Raw genomic sequence first — 21,709 nt, 5'->3', positions numbered from 1 at the left:
CTACAGACAAAATAAAATTAAACAAAAAAAATCAAGGACAAAAACACTCATAAGAAGAAACTGTCAACATGTACATTTTCAACACCAGAAATGGCACGGAGATCAGAATGTATGAAAAAGTACTGGAAGGACTGCAAGGCCTAAACAGTCCCTTCGAAAAGACTTGGATAAAGAACTATCTAAAGTAAAGAGATCTTATTCAGTCATACAAGATGAAAAAAAAAAATAGAATATGGAAAAAAGCAACCAGTCTTTATTAGTCTTTCATTGCATTACTCGGCTTAAGTTGAATGTTTTTTTTTTTTTTTAATTAGATACCTTGTTCACCTTAATGTATGCTATAAAAAAGGTTTCTTTTTAATGGATAGTCAGTTGTATTTTTAAGATGTATTAAAAATGATTTTTCATTAGCGTTTGAAGTACTGGACTCGTTTGGAAAATTTTGAAAACGCATAGCATATTTTATTTAAAATGTATTTTTATCAGGTTTTTTAAAAATAATTATTGCTAATTATGTTTCATAAGTGTGCTGAAAATAAATTAAAAGTTTATAATGTTTTATATATTTTTGCAAAGAAATAAAGTTTCTTCATCTACAGTATCTGTGTATTTTTTTTTTTTACAATTTAAGTTGTCTTTTTTTACTGCACCTTCAAATTGCCTTAGTTACGTGCTAAATATACAAGATGTAAAAAATGTTGGTAATTATTTTTTAATTCTTATGTAAGAGATGAGATGATGTTTATTTTTTTTTTAATTTGTTAATACAAGACACTGAAACATAAAATGGTGTGATAATTTGTTTAAAAAAAAAAAACAATTTTTTCAGTTTAGCATTAACAATACTGTCAGGATACTCAAACTGCGTATTTTTGTATTCTTATGAACAGTGTATATAATTTAATTAATTAATTGAATCATATTCAGAAATTCAGAAATAAAAATCAATGTACAGTCTGCAATTTTTATCTCAATATAATGATTGATGCTGTTCATATTCTGGTTTTTATATCAGGTTTGTATTCATGGGCTCAAAAAATGTAATAACCTCACTCTTCTCAAAAATTAAATATATTTTCTGTAACTTGTCATAAAGATTGATAACTGTCTATATGAAAATTATTATTCTTGCACCATGTCGCATAATGTCAACATCAAAGAATTGAAAAACATGATATATAAATTTTCATCACAATATGTGAGAAAGAAAAAACTTCTTTGTTAAGTAGTAAATATTTATTTTTCATAATAATTTACTTTTGATATCTAATATCTGTGAATATATATATATATATATATATATATATATCAATGAGTTTATTATTTTACACCATGTTTCATAAAAATATTGGAAAAAACAGCTATTTTCTAAATTGTAAAAAAGATACATTAAAAATCCCTATGCAGGTTACTTTTTATCAAATAAGAAAGAAAAAATCTTTTGTTAGTTTTGAAGAAGTATAATTTAAATTTTACTCAAAAAGCAATGTATTTCTCACTATTAAAAAAAAATGCAATTTTCCCCATTTTCTTTCTGTATCTAACAAAATGTATAAAACTTTTTAGATGATCCAGCTTCATCAAATGTTAATATTTTTTATGTGTATTTAAATTTTCATAAAATTTGCAGTTTTATTCGTATTCTAATTAGTTTTTGCTTGTTTTCCTGTAGTATTCAAATTTCTTACCTTAATGTTGCTTCAAAAGTATTCAGCTTCAACATTAAATTATTGAAAATAAAATATGCTGCATTTGTAGAAATATATAATGTAAATTCTTAGCTGTTGGTAGATTTTTTACTATTACAAATTCTGATTTATTTCTTTTACACTGAAAGACATGATTTTTTATGAAAATAATATAGTTCATTGAAAAAAATAAAACAAACAACTTTAAAGCACAATGTATTTAATATTTTGCATTATTACAGTAAGTAAGCAGGTTTATCACTTATCTGTTATTCTTTGGGTTATTTTTTGTCTAAAAGTTTGGCTCTTCATTTACAGGTTTTGACACTTTTTAAATTTTAAGCTAGCAGCTTTCCATGGGATGTCCTGAAAGCTGTTTATATACTTTGCCAATCCCATATTCATTCAATATTTTACATGTGCACAAAGATGTCTTGATTTACAGTTTTATAATGGTGATTTACTTTTAAATTATACAAACCTGCAAAGGCAAGTTCTTCAGATTTTTATGCTTTCCAGTATATCTGATATGACTGTCAGACTGGACATTATTTTTTCCTTAATGAACTGAATCAAGGTGATAGAAGACCAATTTCTGATATCTGCACAAGGGATTTTTTAATTGCATAAATCTGAATTTAAATTGTATTCTGTTGCAGCATTTTTCTTTTAAGGAATAAGATTGCAGCATTTTTCTTTTAAGGAATAAGATTTTATCTACTTCAACTATGTATTCCAGGTTTCAATTTGATGGAGTAAAATCCCAGACAATTTAATTTCAAGCTGAAAACAATTTAATTTCTTTTTCATTTGCATTTTAATGCTATCTGTAATATTTAATGTACTTAAAAACTGTACCCTCTTCAGTTGCCAAAATCCCAACTTCACATTTACATTTTTTAATATTAATATGTACGCATAACAGTATTCAGCTACACTAAAAAAAAAATTAGTAAAACTGATTGCACTTTTGAATTCTTTTCTAGACAGCACGAATCAAACAATAAAGACTTTTCTCATTAAAATTTATGATTATTTGACAATATAAAGTTCTTCGGATTTATTTATTGGTAAAATTTACATTGCATAGTATACTTTTGGGAATGTACACAGTACAATGTATTTTTGCTTTACAAAATGTAAATTATAAACTATACATTCTTGTTACTAATGCTAAGTTAAAACATTTATATCCATGTGTTTTATTCTCACTTCATGTTTTTAAATGGAAATCATGTTTTATTATTTTGTTCGTTCAGTAAAAATCCCTTGCTCAATAAAATAATAGACTCAGGTAGATAATAGGCCTATTTATGATCTAAACCATAATTTTTATTACTTGCACGTAACATGAAGTGCATGGTTACTTTAACTCAGGGTTATGGAAGGGACCAAATATATAGAACTGAAATTATGATTTGCTTGCTTAACAGATTTTTGCCACAAGTTCTGTAGATATTTGACTGTCCATTTGTTTTTGTACTTTGAAATGTAATTGTTAAAATAAAACACAGATCAGAGTAGTAATTTAAGATTAAGGTTCAATGAAAAAAATAAAACTAAAAATAAATATAAATAGATATGAAATAATTTTTTTTGTGAGAAGGTATAACTGTAAACAAAACAGTTCATAAAATCATAGATATATCTATCACATAAAACATACTATATCACATAAAAATCTACTGTGCATCTATTAATTTACTAAGTGTTTTTTGTCAATTTAATATTTTTACATGGCAAAAGTGATTTTTTTTTAAGACAATATATTCATACTGTTGCCTTCAACTTTGCATAAAATATTACCTACTAGGGAGATAAAATATTTAACTGAAATCAGTAATGTATATTGTGCATTTTATTTAAGGCTTTAATTATTTGAAAAGGAATTACTGTACTAATAATAAATAAATCACATATTGAAGGAAAAATCCAAGCTCACTTATGTTAAAAGGAAAATATTGTATTCTTTTACTTCAGGGATAAAGAATTTTTTTAACTAAGATTTAACTGTCATCTTGAAATATTGAGATTTCTAGAAATCTTAAGAAAGGGTCATCTTTTCCTAAAAACAATAGTGAACAACTATATATGCTGTAACAACAATAACAGTAAATAATTCAAGATAAATTACTTATGAAAGTTAACCAATGCTTTAGACCTTTATATTTATAATCAATCTTTCCATGAAAAAAGTAATCCTTTCCACTGATAAAAATTTTTATTACAGTTATGCTTTATATAAATATAAAATTTTTCAATGATTGATTAAAGAGCAATAACTACTGGTTATAGAACTTAACACAAACTCAATTCTGTATTACTTATTTATATAACTTTTATTTTATAAAAATCATAAAACAATTAAAAATCATAAAATACTTCATATTACATATTTTAGGCAGCTAATAATTTACTCTGTATGTCTATGATAAATTTAATTACTAATCCCTATTGTGATAATACCTCTTTTAGAAAAAAAATTTAAAGACTTCCAAATTGATAGTGGAGACCAAAAAAAGAAAATACTATTTACTAATCTTCAGATTAGAATTGAAGATTCTTAATATCCTGATAATACCTTAATTTAAAAAAAGTGAAAAATAACTTTAAACTATCAAGAGTTAAAACATCTATTAATTTGTGTTAACTGAACATGTTAACTTTTTAAGAAAATGTATTGTGTATTAACCTTTGCCAATAAAGAATTTTTTTAACTAAGATTTAACTGTCATCTTGAATTATTGAGATTTCTAGAAATCTTAAGAAAGTGTCATCTTTTCCTAACAGCAATAGTGAACAACTCTATATGCTGTAACAACAACGGGAAAACAACAATATATGACAAAAAAAGGTTACATTTTTATTCATTATTTTTTAATGTGCACAGTAAATTCCTGTTTATTGATTTATTTGGAATTTGTGGATTTAATTCTATGCATATACAGGTCATAGATTCTTTTATCTATATTATTTTTCTTTCTGGATAAATTGGTTTTTTTCATGTTTTTGAACAATTAAAATAAAAACCTGTACAAGAATTGAATAGCACTGTAACCAAACTCTACTAATTGTACCATGAACTACAGTTTAAATTTGTAATGGATAAAAAAATTATACTACAATTTAAGTGTACATTTTGAATATGTTTTTAAAAATATTTTGTAAATATATTTGCTAATTAAAAACAAATGTTTTTAATGTAAGTAAACCCAGCTGTAGTGCAGTGAAAATTGAACAAGGTATTGCAATTTATGCATAAACCTGCTGGGTTAGTCTATTGGTTGACTTGTCAACACAAAATATCGAAGTTGATAGTTTTAAGGTACAAGCACTTGTAAAACCAGTTACTATTTTATGGATTTGAATGCTAGACTGTGACTGTGGATACCGATGTTCTTTGATGGTTGAATTTCAATTAACTTAAGTATCAGGAGTGGTCAATGTGGGTCTGTTCCAGACTACATGTTTACCGGTACATTTACATTTTCACTGCGGATTCGTCAGGTCTGGCGGCATGCCAGGATTCGTCAGGTCTGGCGGCATGCCAGACCTGACGAATCCTGACGTAATGGTAGCAGTAATTACATTTGCCTATACACCCATACCCAGACGCGGCAGTAGCTGGAAAAGTGGTTGGAGAAAACAAACAAATTTAAGCATAATTCTCAGTTGCAAAACTTTATTCTAACCTCCAAAAAATTAGTAGGATTCAATTTAACTCAATTGTTTAATTTTTTTTTCAAGGCTTATTCTTCACAGAAATATATTTCATTTAACAATTAATTTTTAATTCGGGAGTGTTATTAGTTCTTTCTACAACTTAATTTGAAAATTTTTTTCCTTAATGTATATGTTGCAATTTGCTCAACTAGATTACAGCAAGCAAACCCCTCCCCTCCTAAGCCCAATGAGATGAGGGTGATATGTATGACATAAATGAAGTATAATCGTGAAAAACTGAGGCCAACCACTCCTTAGAAGTGTGATAATTGAATACCAACCACCAAAGTACACCAGTATCCACTGTCTAGTATTCAAATCTGTACAAAACCAAGTAAGTTTTACTAGGATTTGAACCTCAGAACCTTCAACTTCAAAAGTCAGCTGTTAAATAGCTGATGAAAGAAAATCATATAGGAAACTTGAAGTTATAACATAATACATTTCAGAGAGCCTTGGGTGTCATGCTTGATAGAAGCTTGTTTGTTTATATTAATTCTTGGTATTAATTTTTTTTTTTTTTATCAAGATTTAAGTCTCATGACTTTGTGTAACTTGTGTCTTTATTCATACAGGCTGTGTTTTTTAAAAATCTCTACATTTTTTAAACAAAAGTAAAAGTGAAAACATTAAACAAACTTTTTTTAAATAAAATCTAATCAAACATAAATTAAAAATTATAAAAAATAATTTTTTTTTTTTTTAATTTTGACTTCAAGTGAGCACCTAGGGTAGTAAGCTGTTGGTTCTTGTACTTTAGTGCCTATTTGTAAAATATATAGTTTAGAGGAGAATTGGAAAAGTGTTATTTTTTACACGTGCATTTTTATTTTTTTTTTAAATTTAGTTTTGCATTCATGTTAATCTAATCGTATTGCATTTATTTTTTCAAGAGTTTTATTGAGTTATTTAGCTATGATTTTGTGGAGAGGGTGTGCTTCTTGGAATAATTTTAAAATATTAAAAAATTACTGAATATATAGCAAGTCTCTAATACTGTAATACTATGTGATTTTTAAATTATTTATTGTTTAGAAAATTTAAATTTGCAATCTTTTTTTATTAAATTTTAGTAAAAATATTTCTTTAATTAAAATATTTTATTAGTGATTAAATATTATTAGTCATTTTAGTAAAAATATTTTATTAGTTTTTTTATACCTAAAAGACTATTTTTCATCATTTAAAATTTTTTTTAAGACAATTATTTATCAAATAAGGAGGAGTTTTTGTTTTACTGTTTTATTTTTTCTATTTTTGTTTAAAATTATTATAATTAACACTTTTATTGTTGAATTTTTTTATTTTAGAATGTGTAATGGATTTTTGACATTCCTAAAATTTTTTCATGTAAGGTTTTCTGCAGTAATGCATTATTCTGAACAATGCACAAATACAAAATTATTTTATATATATATATATATATATATAATAATAATAATTTTTTTTTATTACTTGAGCGATCTTTTGTCCTAATTATTTAATCTTATGGGAGATTGTATAACCCAATTTACATGTGTGAAAATACCACACGGTCCCAACTCTTTTCTTAGTAACTTTGGCATACATCCAAGAAGTAGTGAAAATAAATAAATTTACTTTTCTATACATAGATATAACAATATTTTTTTTTTTTGTAGTAAAACATTTGATATTATATTAATAAAACTGATAAACATTAATGACTATTTTTATTTATGGGAAATGAGTATTTTTTTCTCAATTTTGTTTTGCTTTCATACTCTTACTTTTCAGTCGCTCTTTAATTTATTTATTTTTAAACTTTCAATTATATGGAATATGTGGATGACAATAGTGTAGCGCATATGGTGTAGTTTGGTGGTGTCTTTGAACCAACTTAAACAGTTTTAATTATTCAACTGTTTTATTCAATTTTTTTTTTAAGTTGCTCTCATTACAGTTTTGAAATTCTTCTATTCCATTTTCATCATAAATTATAACTTTAATGTTTTGTTCTAAATTTGTTTCTATTTTGAATTCTTTTAAGTGGAACACTTTTTTATTATTTGCAGTGTCTTATTAAAATCATAAATTTAATATGTTAATATTCTTATATCTTTTGTGATGGGGCTGTGTTTTAACTACGAATATTTACTTTTGTTTTTATCTTCTGTTATTTGTACTTTAAAATTTTTTGCATCACATCAATTGAATAAATCTAGATTTTTTTTCTAACTGGCAGTATTTCAATTAATATTTGATATATATATAGCAGACCCAGCAATGCTTCACTATTGCTAGATTTGAGTATATATTTATATAGATTAAATGAATACAATTGAAAGTTTGATAAAACATTACAGAATGTCACAAATTTAGCCTTTCACTTCATAAAAGTCAGAATGTAAATAAACCCTATTTTCAAAACAACACTACCTATCGGATTTAATTCAAACTATTGTCTAAACACAGTAGTCGTTTGAAAATACCCCTAACTTTCTTTCTACTGGTCAGATCAAAGATTTCAATAGCTTGAAACATTCTCTAGACAATGCAGACCATTTTGCAAAAACCCGCGCGTAAATCAGTTTAGTAGTTTTTTAGTCTACAGCAGACACATATACAAACATGGCCTTTTATATATGTAGAAAAAGAAAGTCTGTTTGTATATTTGTTTGTTAATTTTGTAAATATCTCGACAATGCTGCTACCTAACTGGTATAGTTTTTGCAAATTTTTTTTCATGTAATTGATATCAATAAAAATACAATATCCACCTTTATTAATTATCAAACCAGATAATACGACAATTTTAATATAATTCAGCGTAATAACACAATACTTCAGCTTATAAGAAAGAATTTATTATGCATTTACTGTTACTTTTAATAGATTGGCAAACTGTTTAAATATAAATAAATCTTTTATAAATTTTCTTAAAATACATATAAAAAATTGTCTTTTACAGAAATAATATGACTGCAATTTTAAACATTACTAATTAAAAATTTTTTATAAACCCTGAATTTTCCTCTTTCTTTTCAATGTATTCATAAATATGGGCTCAAACAATTTTCATTAATGAAATATATCTGAATTGTAAATTTTTTTTTCTTTTTTGTATTCATTATCTCCCTCGTAATTTCACAAATTAATATTTTTTAATAACTAATATAGACCTATTGCATCAATTTTTTATTTTATAATTGATTGTGTATTCTGCTCTGACCAAAGTTTCCCTTAATTCATCCAAGCAAATGCTAATTTGCTGTTCCTTTTTTTATTTGTGATGTAGCATATCTACCAATTCATTATTTGAACTGTATAATGCATTAGTATTGAGCTGTATAATAATTTATAACCCTCTCAAGGCCCATAGAAGGAGTTCCTTTACAATCTTTGAGATCTTTTTATATAACACTTTGATTTAGCACTGATTGAAAATTTGTTATTCTCTTTCTTGGTGTTGGTTTTTAAGTTTGTAACTAAATTGTATATGTTGTTAAAATGTCATAATTATTGTTCCAACAACAGTAAATTTTACTTGTGAAAAAATGTAACAAAATCCATTATTTTTACATATTTGTTATGTTGTGATAAACCTGTAAGTATGTTATGACATCACGAGCAAAGTCTATTCTTTATTTGCCTCTTTGCACATTTTATATAAATAGCTGCAAACCAGTCATGCTTTGTGTTAATTACTTGTGATAAGAAAGCTACAGAAAATTTATTTAGTTAATACAAAAATTACCTTAACTTAAGCATCTTGTTTTGTCACTTTTGAGCTATTATTCTGGGTATAAAACTATTCAAAATTAAAATTTCAGTAAATAAAACCAATTGTTTATATATAATTAGAAATGACTACAGTCTGATTAAGAAAAGAAGGCATGTGAATTCGAGCTGTTATAATTTTGTGAAATTGTTAAAAAAAGTATAATAAATAAAACCTGTTCACTGATATTGGATGAGTTAGACCTTTTATTTCTTTTTACCACCAGATTGATCTGAAATTTGATGTGTTTGAAGGTAAAAATATATACTTAACTAAATATTTTATAAAAGTACTTTTTCTGTTATCATTTTAAATTATTATTGAGTTTGATATTGTGCATACAAAGTAAGAATTTTAAACTGTTTTTTGCAGTTTTCTTAGAATATGACAAATGATGCTTTTCTTGGTGTTTAAAACATTTTTTTTATGAAATATTGTTAACAGCTCCAATTCATTAGCCAGATTGTAATTCTAATGTGTAACATTATATAAATTTAATTTGTGTAGTTTTCCTTTATTATTATTTTTTAATGAGACATGAATATGCATGTTTGGTTATTATTATAGTTGTGTTGTATACAATAACTGTGCTGCATTATTAATACTGTAGTCGATACTCTTTTTTTATTCTGTAATGATGAATATACCCTTTTTATTGAAGTTTCCTTTGTACATTGGTGTGAGCTGGGGTGTATATCCTGGTTTCTCTTTTATCAATTTTTAAACAATTTTAATATCCTGGGTGTTCATTTGTAAAGAAATTAGTAATCATTTCACATGAAATTTTAATTTATTAAATGATAATTATTACATTAATAACAAAGATAGTGATGATAATTATTTTTAATTAATGTTTATTTATTTATTTTTTTATATTTCATTACGTTAGACGAATAGGCTTCAATTTTACTAAGGCAGTATGATAAATATTTACATGGATACATATAGTTAAGGTATTATTTATTTGCCCTTGTAATACTGTCCTTATCTGTCATCCACCTTATGATCATTTTTTTTTTTTATCTAACCCATTTAAGAACAAAAAAAGTTGAGTTCTTTAGCAATGATTATCATAGTTACGTTCAATTAAATAATAATTACATTCTATAAAAGAGTTTATTAAATTCTATTTGTTAGTGATCATCTTGATCATTTAACTATAAAAAAAAAATAAAAATAAAAATAGAATTATTGTCAAGATTCATATAAATGAATAAGTTCATATATTTAATTTACTAAGCATTTGGCACGTTGGTATTAATACTATTGTATAAAATTAAGTTCCACGTACCGACAATTTTTTGGTTACTTTATTTTGTACAATTTCATATATGTAAAGAATTAATGTGTTCAGTATTCATAAAAATTATTTTTTTTGTTTTGTCAAGATTTAATTCTTTTAGACTTATTTAATTTATTATATTATTTATTTATTATATTATATTATTTATTTATTTATTATATTATTTAATTATGTTAGCCTTTCTCATAATTGAGATATTATTACAAGTTTAGCCTTTATAATTACATGTTTTCAGAATGAATATTTTATGAATAAATAATGTTTTTAGTTTATGCTAGTTAAAGGTTTCCTTTAAATTTGTACTCTGTTAGCCTGATTCACTTTATTGATTTTTTTGGATTATTGGCACTGACAAAATAAGTGTAGATTAAACTTGACTTCTTAATGCTTTCAAATAAGCTTTTCATAAATTATATATTTTTAAGGGTATTTTATCATTATTTTTTTTTATACAAACATTTATTGAATTTTAAAATGAAAATTATAAATTGAGTTATTTTTCATAATTCTGCATATAAATCTTGTAGATTTTTTTTTTAATACTTTGTTGAATATAATTATTTGTTCTGGTTGAGTGAGCATTTTAATAGTTCATTGTATTAACGTTATATGTAGGAAGATATCAGGGATGGGTAAAAATAATTTCTTAATCTTTCAGTATATCTATGCATGTTGTATTCAGTAATATATATACATACGTGGTATTTATGAGCTCGTTTCAGTTTTGTAAAATTATTTATTTATGTAAATCCAGGTTACAGAGTAACGCAGTACAGTAACATGATATCAACAGTACTCTACAGAGAAGTTGATTAAATTTTTTAATTAATTTTGTCATTTAAGTAGTTATTATAAACTAAGTTTTTGTGAAACATTGTAAATATTTTTTTTTATAGCTTATAAAAGTCCAAAAATCACTTTATTTCACTAAAAGAAATGACTTGAGTGTTACAAGTTTGCGAGATATTTTTCCTAATTTTATCTATATAAATAACTAGTGTAGTTAACAATAGTTATGACAATAACAATGATTCAAGGAAAACCTTTTACAGCATCAATGCAGAGTTGTTTTTTTTTCTTGCTGCACCTATGATTATTTATGTATATTGATTTTATAATGTGTCTTCAATTGAAATTTTTCACTTATGTTATGCTAGGACACTGCTTGGTCTTTTTCTACGTAATCTTTACTTTCCATTATTTCTACCATGTTTTCACTTGTATTACCAAAATAATCCAGTATCTAAAGTCAATCCTAGGATTTTGGAAATTTTTCATCTTAAATACCACCAATTATGAATGTTATAGTGGATTACACTGTAGATGATATATTTTCAGAAAATCTTTTTATCTGTTTTTATATCATTATGACCTTGTAATGGAAGGTCAACCAAGTCTTGTTCTCCATTTTCCAGGAATGTGCAATTACCAGGTTTTTTTTATGTACAGTGACATTTTGAATTAATTTGACAGAATATTTTTTTTTAATTCTGCCAAGAATTCTCATAGTTGTTTAAATTTTAAATTGATCCTTACATTTTATTATTTCTGTTTTTGAATTGTTTACTGTGACAGAAAACTGGCATAATCATAGAAATTTATGTACTTTTTGAAAAATCCATGTGAAAATTATACATTTTTTAATAAAAGGGAAGGTGTTATTTATTTTTGTGAATTTATATTTATTTTAATATTTTTATTAGGAAATTTAGATTTTTATTAGGATTGTTTAGTGGTAGGAAATTGATTCTTAACTTAAAAGTTACAAAAAAAAATACTGTGACCAAAGTTATTGGTAATGAACAGCTGTGTATGAATTAAACCTAAACCATTTAATATGTAATCATCACCTTATTTGGCAGTTGCATGAATTCAAAATAGTCATAATGTCTTGGAATTTCAGTCGTTATTGTGGGAAGGATTTATTTTTTACATATTTAGTTGAACATATCTTATATGTAGTTTTTTTCTTTTATTATTGGTGTTCTTAAAGTGAAGACAATTTTCTGTTTACTTAATATTTATATGGAAAAAATTTTTGTTTTTAATTATTTTTACTACAAGAACACTTTTTATTAATTGTTGCAGTATTTTCTAAGGGCCAATCTCAGACCGGTCGGTATAGATTTTTGGCTTACGGTGGTGGATACGCGTGGGTATTGACTCAAGCGACATTGATCTACAATAACAAAGCTCACAAACCTCAGAGTGTAGTCTGTGTTAATCACGTCATAAGGTAGGATGTTCATCTTTTTTTTTATGTTTGGCTTTTTCTTTATAAGTATGGTATGCAGTGTTTCTTTTCTTCATATTTTATTGTTTGTATTCTGATTTTTATTGTTGCAGCAGTTTTTTTGTTTTTATCATCATTGTCAAGAACACAAATTATATGATCAAGACATCTCTACTGTTACGTTCCATTCCCATTGTAAAACACATTAAAAATGTTAAATTTTTTAATTTATTAACACTGTGTTATCAATTTCATCAATTTTAACTGATTTTGTTGTCCAATTATTGGACAACACTATTAAAAATATCTTTGTTTTTCTTTTCATGTTTAAAATTTAATGTGATTATTTACTTTTATACTTTTACTTATATTGCAAAGCGTGATAATCAAGGAAGTTTATTATTCAGGTGAGGTTTTTTAGATATATTTTAAATGATAATTTTTGTAGAATAATTTTTTCCCATTTTTCAGTTATGAAGATAAAATATATTTTATTGTAATTTTAGAATAAATTTTCATCTGTATTTCCTGTAATACTCAGTATATGTGGTATTTACAAGGTAAGTTTTTTTTTTTTTTTTATTAAAGCGTAAAATTAAATTGTCTTAACTGTTATTTTTGTACTATTTTAATGCTCACTATATTTGTAAAAGATCTAAATGATTGTCTTAGATCTAAGTGTGTAATATAAACATTTTTGTTGCAATTTACCAATTACCAGTGAATCCATTGCTGTTGTTAATAAGTAATGAAGAAGTTTACAGTGATTGGAAGTGAAAAATACTAGCTAGTTACATTTGATAAAAAAGTGGTGCTACTTTAGTATGTGGTCACCATCATCATGAGGTCTACTACTGCAGTATGTGTGGGCTACTGTACTATAATGTATATTATAGTATATAATTTGTATAGTTGATGTTAATTTGATGAGATTAAGTTTGGGTAAGTTATGTTGATATAGTTTGAAGTTAAGTACATGGAAACAACATTACCTAATCAAGATTAACCATCTAATTAACATTAAATATACAATTTGTATATAATTTATAATTTTAGTTTACTATTTAAAATAAATTAAATGGGTTGGTGCTACTTTAGACCTCATAATGATGGAGACTGCACACTAAAAAAAAGAAGCACCAAAAAAAATCTATAAATCCCACAATAAAAATTAAAGTTTATTTTTTTTTTTATTCAGATAAATGTTTTAGTTGCTTTTTTTAGTAGGTCAATTTTTTATAGTTAGTATTTTGATCAACTAACCTAGAAAAATAATAAGAAAAGTAATATTTCAGCTCTACATATATGTCAACTCTTGTTTTTTTCTGAATTATACTTTTGGTTTCAAATTATGAGATTTTATATATATATATTTTAAATTGGTCCTTATACATTAATTTTTATGTTCTTCTATTAATTAAAACATTTAAGTAATTGCAACTGCAGTAAAATGTTTTAGTAGCATAAGAAGAATTAAAAAGATCAACAATTAAATTTTCTTTTTATGTTAGATTGATATATCGGTTTTTGTGATTTAATTATCTTTGGTCATTAATTGTGTTAATTAAATTTGTATAATGTAATAATATTACTTTTTATTGTGTTATAATATAAATAATTTATTATTTATATGTATTAGATATACATTGTACACATATTACTTCAAGTATCATTAAACATTTTTTACTTGTTAAACTTTTGCTTTTTAAATTAAAGAATAATCATTTGCAGTTTTTTTTTTTTTTTTTTTAAGAACAGTTCATATATTTTGTTTTCAGTTTTTTTTTGGCCTTTTCTTAATTTAAACAATGGTACATTGCATCAAATAACTCTCCATACTCGTTTTCTTTGACAGTAATAGAATGAGGGTTTTATTTGTTGTCTTATTATTATTTCTTTCTGTAGTATTCATATTAATTCTTAATTTTTTCTAAAGTAATTATTATTTGGTGGAAGAATACAACCCTAAGGATTTGACCCTCCCAACAAAAAGATATAATAAATAATTGAACCAGCATTTTCAAATTAAAATTTTAGTAAACTATACACTGATGGTTTATATTTTAGAAATTTGGTTTTTAAGAGAATCTAAAAATATCCAAGCAATGTTCTTTATAAAAAAATTTATCCATTTATTTATAAAAACTGTTTATATATTTATGTGATGAAATAAAACGTAAATGGTCATTTTAGAAATATTAAATGATTAACTAAGTTTTAAATTAATGGAAACTCTTCTTCCAAAACTCCTACCGGAACTAATTATTGGCTCTTTCCTCAGTGGAGTATCAGGGAATACTTGCCGGTCGTGTTAGTATGACTGTTAGAAAACTTCTTCAATAAGTAAATGAATAAAATTTTCTGTTTATAATGTATTATTTCTTGCCATATTTTGTGAACATATAAATTCGATATTTTTTAAATTTGTTGCTGCTGCTATCTTGTTTGCTGCAAGTAAAATTTGCATGTTATGGTTAACATCTTTCTATGCATGTTCTCTTCAATGAGATGATTTACAGTCAACAACAGTTTAAAATTGCCAACATCTTCAAGAAAAGAATAGAATAACATTTTGAAAATTATCTTAAATGGAAGCACATACAAAGGCATTGATCATAAGTTGCTTATTTTAGTTATAAGACAGAAAAACCAAGATCTTAATATACATACATAAATAAAAAATAAGTAAACACATCAACATAAATCAAATATATTGATTGATTGCATGTGTGAGGGGTTTCCTGACCCTTGACCTTTCTTTTTTGAAGGTTAAACAATGGTACATTGCATCAAATAACTCTCCATACTCGTTTTCTTTGACAGTAATAGAATGAGGGTTTTATTTGTTGTCTTATTATTATTTCTTTCTGTAGTATTCATATTAATTCTTAATTTTTTCTAAAGTAATTATTATTTGGTGGAAGAATACAACCCTAAGGATTTGACCCTCCCAACAAAAAGATATAATAAATAATTGAACCAGCATTTTCAAATTAAAATTTTAGTAAACTATACACTGATGGTTTATATTTTAGAAATTTGGTTTTTAAGAGAATCTAAAAATATCCAAGCAATGTTCTTTATAAAAAAATTTATCCATTTATTTATAAAAACTGTTTATATATTTATGTGATGAAATAAAACGTAAATGGTCATTTTAGAAATATTAAATGATTAACTAAGTTTTAAATTAATGGAAACTCTTCTTCCAAAACTCCTACCGGAACTAATTATTGGCTCTTTCCTCAGTGGAGTATCAGGGAATACTTGCCGGTCGTGTTAGTATGACTGTTAGAAAACTTCTTCAATAAGTAAATGAATAAAATTTTCTGTTTATAATGTATTATTTCTTGCCATATTTTGTGAACATATAAATTCGATATTTTTTAAATTTGTTGCTGCTGCTATCTTGTTTGCTGCAAGTAAAATTTGCATGTTATGGTTAACATCTTTCTATGCATGTTCTCTTCAATGAGATGATTTACAGTCAACAACAGTTTAAAATTGCCAACATCTTCAAGAAAAGAATAGAATAACATTTTGAAAATTATCTTAAATGGAAGCACATACAAAGGCATTGATCATAAGTTGCTTATTTTAGTTATAAGACAGAAAAACCAAGATCTTAATATACATACATAAATAAAAAATAAGTAAACACATCAACATAAATCAAATATATTGATTGATTGCATGTGTGAGGGGTTTCCTGACCCTTGACCTTTCTTTTTTGAAGGTTAGTATTGGCAATAGATAATATGGCAACAGATCTGTTGGTAACAGATATTCCATTGAAGAATGGGTCAGTAATTAGCTGTAAAAAGTCTTGGGAAATTCAATTAATTAGATTTAGGGTGTAATAATTTTAATATTATCACATTTTGTCTTGATATTTGCATAATAATTCTAGATTTATATTTAAACATTTTACATACAACAGAAATATAAAAATTGTATGTGTTTTAACTAATTTCTTCATTTTTCATGCAGCTTTACTGAGATTTTTTCACTTGTATAGATTAAGGATTGTTTGTTACATTAGTTTAATTTCTCAAATCTGTAAAAGTTATTTTAAAGTGGATGACCCAACAAACAAAAACTCAGGATCAATAGTTGTGAGAACCATTGATTTATAAAATAAGAAATAACTTGTTGTAGAAGTACTTACACATGAGCTCATCATCGGGTTGGCAATATGGTATATAGCTTCATCTGGCTTTTGCAAGTTCTTTTATTTATCAGCCGCTACTACTAGTACTGCAAAGTTCATTTTCTTTTAAATTCCTGCAGCTTATCCATCTGTAAAAAAATTGGCCACACTATTATGTGAAATATTTCCTAGCTTAGCACTAAGAAATTATTTTTGTACGTTTAAGTTTTTAGATGTTTATGTAAAAGTTTCTGGTGAAGGCGGATTCTCAAGAATTTTCTATGTTCAGTTTTTTTTTTGTTCTAATCTGTGCAATGAAGTAGAATATTAATTTATCTGAATGAAACCTGCTGTATTGCCATTAACCAGTACTGTATATTAAAGCTAGGTTCTACAAGTTCACGCACTACTTGAATTTGAATCTCTTATAAACATAATTTCAATTCTTTTCTCTAACTTTATTATCAAATCGAGAAAAAGTTTGGTCTGCTGAAAACGTTTTGAGATCTACATTTATAGAAAATTTAACAATGAGTTATCATGATGTAAAATTGACGGATAACTACTTTATTTATGATTAGGCCGTGGTACCTGATGTCTAGAAATCAAATTAAAAATTGTAATAGATTCATTAAGCATTACACCATCAAGAAATGCAGCGTAAATCTATTTTGCCATTTAAATACGATCGAGTCATCCGATAATACTCACAATGTTTTCTGAGTAGTCTTAGTCACACATAGAATAGCCACACACAATGTTTTTGTAAATGAACATGTTATTTCATTATGGAACACACAGTAATGTTGCATAATTCAGACAGTCTATTGCATTACATAGTCTTTGTGATTTGATCTTCACTCATATAGTCACAGAAAATTATTTTTTTAAGTCATTATCATGTAACATCGTAGGTGGAAATTATAACTCAGAATAAGTTTCTGGTTATATGATCTTTAAAAACTGTATGTGGAATGTTATCAGTTATATTTTATTCCTGAGATGTGCTGTTATTAAGTTGAGACTAATTTTATTCACTTTTAGAACTAATTACTATACAGTTACTTTTTTGAAAATTTCCAAGAATATTTTACCTATGGTAATATGATACTTGATATAGTAACATTGTATAGTTTTGAAATTTGGTTAGGTGGATTTGTTTTATCTTTTCACGATTTAAGTAGAAATTTAAAAAAGAAATGCAGTTAACGGATTAAAAATAAATGTAAATATTTTATTGTATATATATCTAGTGGTATTTTATTTACTCCATATTTACGCATCGCCTGTAGTTAAGTGTTTGTTGGTTTAATAGAATGTTATTTGTCAAACATTGTAAGTGGTGTTTTATTCAATTGTAGCTAATTAAGATTTACTCACGGGTCAATGACCATCCCATTTATGGTACTCTTGTTTGATGCAGCAGTAGTGTATCACTGTTTGTGGTGCTTCTATGTAAAAATGATATGATATTAAAAGTCGTAGATACTTGCCAACTGCTGCCGCTATTTATTTCTGTGTCATTGTAATCTTTTACATCTGTCGCCCACGCTGAGTTGTAAAATCATTTTTGATTTTGTGTTTTAAACGTAGATGTATTCGTAATCAAATTTTTCTATTGTCCTGTAAAAGAATTTCTATTAGATTATTGTGTTTTTCATCAATGAAACATCTTAAGATGAAATTTTTGCTTAAATTTTTTCAAAAATATAATTGCTGTACGTCATACAACCTTTAAATGAAAACAGTGACTGATTGGAGATATTGCATTTTTTGCCTCGTGTTTTTCTTAATTTAATGTAATCGCTTGCATTATTTCACAGCATATCTTTTGTATCCAAATTTCTAAAAATAAAAAAGATGATAGGTTTTTAGTTGCGTAAAATTTGCGATGTATTCTCCACGTCTCAAATTACTTTAATATAATTATTTCATTATACTGTTGTCTAATAAATTTGACTAAAACATAAAACATGGTGTTATTTTTAAAGTATGGATGACAGTTTCATATCGCTTAAACATCCTTATTGCGATGACCCGAAGCAAAACAGCATTAAAAAAGTAACAGATATGCTTTTGGCAAATTTGTTATTTTGTTTATTAAATAATTATTGGATTGCCATCTCATTAGATTCATTATGTTTAGCCTATGAAATATCAAAAGTATTTTTTTGTTTTTATTGTTGAGTTTGTTTAAATGCCGGTTTGGTTTATGAAACTTTGTTAATTTCTATACTTGTATATTCCTCATAAAATTTTAAATGTTATACAGCTAAGGTTTGATCAGTTTATATACTCCAAAAGTTTCTGTATATCTAGTGCATTTTTTTTTTTAGTAGGTGTTTATATTAGCAATTGTATCCCTCGTTTGTGTAATATAATATAATGAGCCTACCTGTTAATTCATTTAACTCGCAGATCACCGCACCATTATGCGTTATTAATTAGAACTCATCTGAAGTACGGCAGCCGGGAATAGGCATCAAGAAGCAGGCTGGTTAAGCTAGGCCTGATACATTTCGAGCAGATGAGCGAGATATATTATGTTTTGTCACCTTCTCTAAGGCAGTTTACTTCCTTTTGGTGGCATTTATGATGGCGTTATTTTGGTCATCGGCAGTATAGTTGACAAACCCAAGAAATGGACCGGTATGTTGTTAAGTAACGTTTTTGACAAAGGTGTTAACTTATGTAAGTAGGTTCCAATTTATCTACTGGGTGAGAAAACCCATAAGTTTCCACATGTAGAAAGATAAATACTTTTTTATGAAAAAATTTTTATTTATATAATATTCTATATATAACTACTACCATTGTTTTGGAAACATTTCAATGCGTGTTCTCTACTACTGAAGTCCACACGTAGGAAAAATAAACATTTTTTTTTATGAAGGCCACAGTGTATCGGGAAAAGGTAGAAAACATAAATCATCTAAGCAGAGCATAACTCCAGCTGTGCTTAGCAAAGCGTTATGATACTTATTCTTGTAATGTCGTCAGTGATACGTTCCTCGAGATTATTTGTATTTTGTATCGTTTACTGATAACACTTTTCCTGTGTGTGGAAACTTATGAGACACTGTATAAGTAAATCAATAGATTATTGTATTTTAATGGCTTCTAAAGGGTTTAGTATGCTTATTACCGTTCGGTATATATTTGCATTCATACCAAAGATGGAGACGAAAACTTTTTGAATTTAATACCGCTTTGTGATTGTTTCAGCCCGTGGTATTATCGATTTAAATTTGACTTAAAACGTTGCAGGGATGTGTGCGCTTGTACGTATGGCGTTAATCGTTCCAGCAAATATATTAGTAATAACAATCCGCGCCTATAGATATCGACGTTAATTTAAACTTTGATTAATGCTCTGTATTTAAAATTGTAATAAATTTAGGCACGATAGTTTTAAGATTCCTTTTATTAGGGTTTTGAATTATTGAATCCCGTATTTTCATAGAATCCATTTTTACGCCCGGCGGAGTATGTTTATTGGCGGCAAGGGTAGTAGACCCTTGCCGCCCGGTTAAATTCTTTTTTATTTTTAACTTCAGCCGTTCATCCAGCATCGGTCATTTGTTCTACGTACTTAAGAGAGCTCCATACTATTTTATCCCTTTGAATAAATCATACCCTAGAGTATTACAAACATGGAGGGAATTTATCGATTGCTTGTTTTCATTGTCGCTCTCCCGGTCTGTTTGTGTTCGGTTATGCCGATTTATTATTAGATTGTCAGCCAGTCGGCCAAGTTATTTGAAACCGACATCGTCGGCATGTGAAATAACATTTTCCCTAAAAAGTCAAACTTGGAAAGAAATTGTTTGACGGGTACGGGAAGAGATTTTACATTTATTAAGAGTTTTCTAAAAGTAACGCCGTAGTAGTCCGCTTTAGATCAAAAATAATTATCTGGTTCGTGCATATTTTTTTTCTCTATTTACCTGGAGTTTAAGTTTCTAATTTATACTAGTTACAAGAGGAATTGCAATTACCAAGTTATATTAATTTATTTTTATCGGATTAATTTTTAATTAATGCGTTTCATAGAGTTCAAGTTTTACGTTTACTTATGGTTTATTTGAAAGTGAAAGTACTTAGTACGGGTGTGGAATGGTGTTATTGCAAAGGGTGCCCCGTTTTTATTTTTTTATACGTGCGTACAACATTTTGAAGGCCGATCGTTCGTGTAGTAAGTGCGTACATCATGAATCGCCTATGTGCGTAACAGGTCTCTAACCTTGGTCTACTTTTTCTAGTACTGTGTGACACTAAATATATCCTCGTTTCCGAGTATACTGTAATGTCTAATTTGAATTGATATCGATGGTCCGTTCAAAATCGATTTAAATACTTTATAGATTTATATCCCGCTTTTTAACATTTTCTCATAAAAATAAATATTTTGAACTATTTTTCCTCGATCGATTTCTAGAAACGTTAAACATATGAAAAGAAACTTATTTTGTCGGTTTTACGTTTTTGAAAGATAATAAATTGTTAAGTTAATTTTTATATTTGTGTTAAATGAAGATTCACTTTTTTAAATGCTGTTATCTATCGGTCGGGGGAGTATAATGTTTTTAGTAAGTTCAGCGCAAATCGTCAACCGTAGATCTTCAAAATTGACTGAGATACATCTTAAAAATGCATCTTCGGAAATAATATGACTTTGTGAATTTTTTTTTTTTGTCTTAAGTCATTTGATTGACTGGTTTGATGCAGCTGTCCATGATTCCCTATCTAGTGCTAGTCGTTTCATTTCAGTATACCCTCTACATCCTACATCCCTAACAATTTGTTTTACATATTCCAAACGTGGCCTGCCTACACAATTTTTTCCTTCTACCTGTCCTTCCAATATTAAAGC

General features: G+C 26.5%; 1 protein-coding gene and 1 long non-coding RNA gene across 3 annotated transcripts in view; one reads left to right on the top strand and one right to left on the bottom strand.

Moving 5' to 3' along the window:
- The window catches only part of sima (HIF-1 transcription factor component sima), a 238,648-nt gene that overhangs the window by 135,208 nt on the left and 81,731 nt on the right, over positions 1–21,709 (top strand). Inside the window, exon 7 of the mRNA XM_075366071.1 lies at positions 12,542–12,689. Within this exon, the coding sequence (XP_075222186.1) occupies positions 12,542–12,689 (148 nt within the window). The remainder of the gene's footprint in view (positions 1–12,541; positions 12,690–21,709) is intronic.
- The window catches only part of LOC142324928 (uncharacterized), a 39,159-nt gene that overhangs the window by 6,853 nt on the left and 10,597 nt on the right, over positions 1–21,709 (bottom strand). The window contains exons 2-3 of one of the 2 annotated variants that reach the window (XR_012756443.1): positions 16,855–16,985; positions 1,796–2,471 (exon numbers count right to left, since the gene is read on the bottom strand). This is a non-coding gene — a long non-coding RNA (uncharacterized LOC142324928). Of the gene's footprint in view, positions 1–1,795; positions 2,472–16,854; positions 16,986–21,709 lie in introns of those variants that run through there. The other variant, XR_012756442.1, reaches the window with a different exon arrangement.

This window comes from Lycorma delicatula, chromosome 5, assembly GCF_047948215.1.
Source record: "Lycorma delicatula isolate Av1 chromosome 5, ASM4794821v1, whole genome shotgun sequence".
NCBI lineage: Eukaryota > Metazoa > Arthropoda > Insecta > Hemiptera > Fulgoridae > Lycorma > Lycorma delicatula.
Note: the sequence above shows the minus strand (reverse complement) of the source record. Positions and strands in the feature narration are given on the sequence as shown.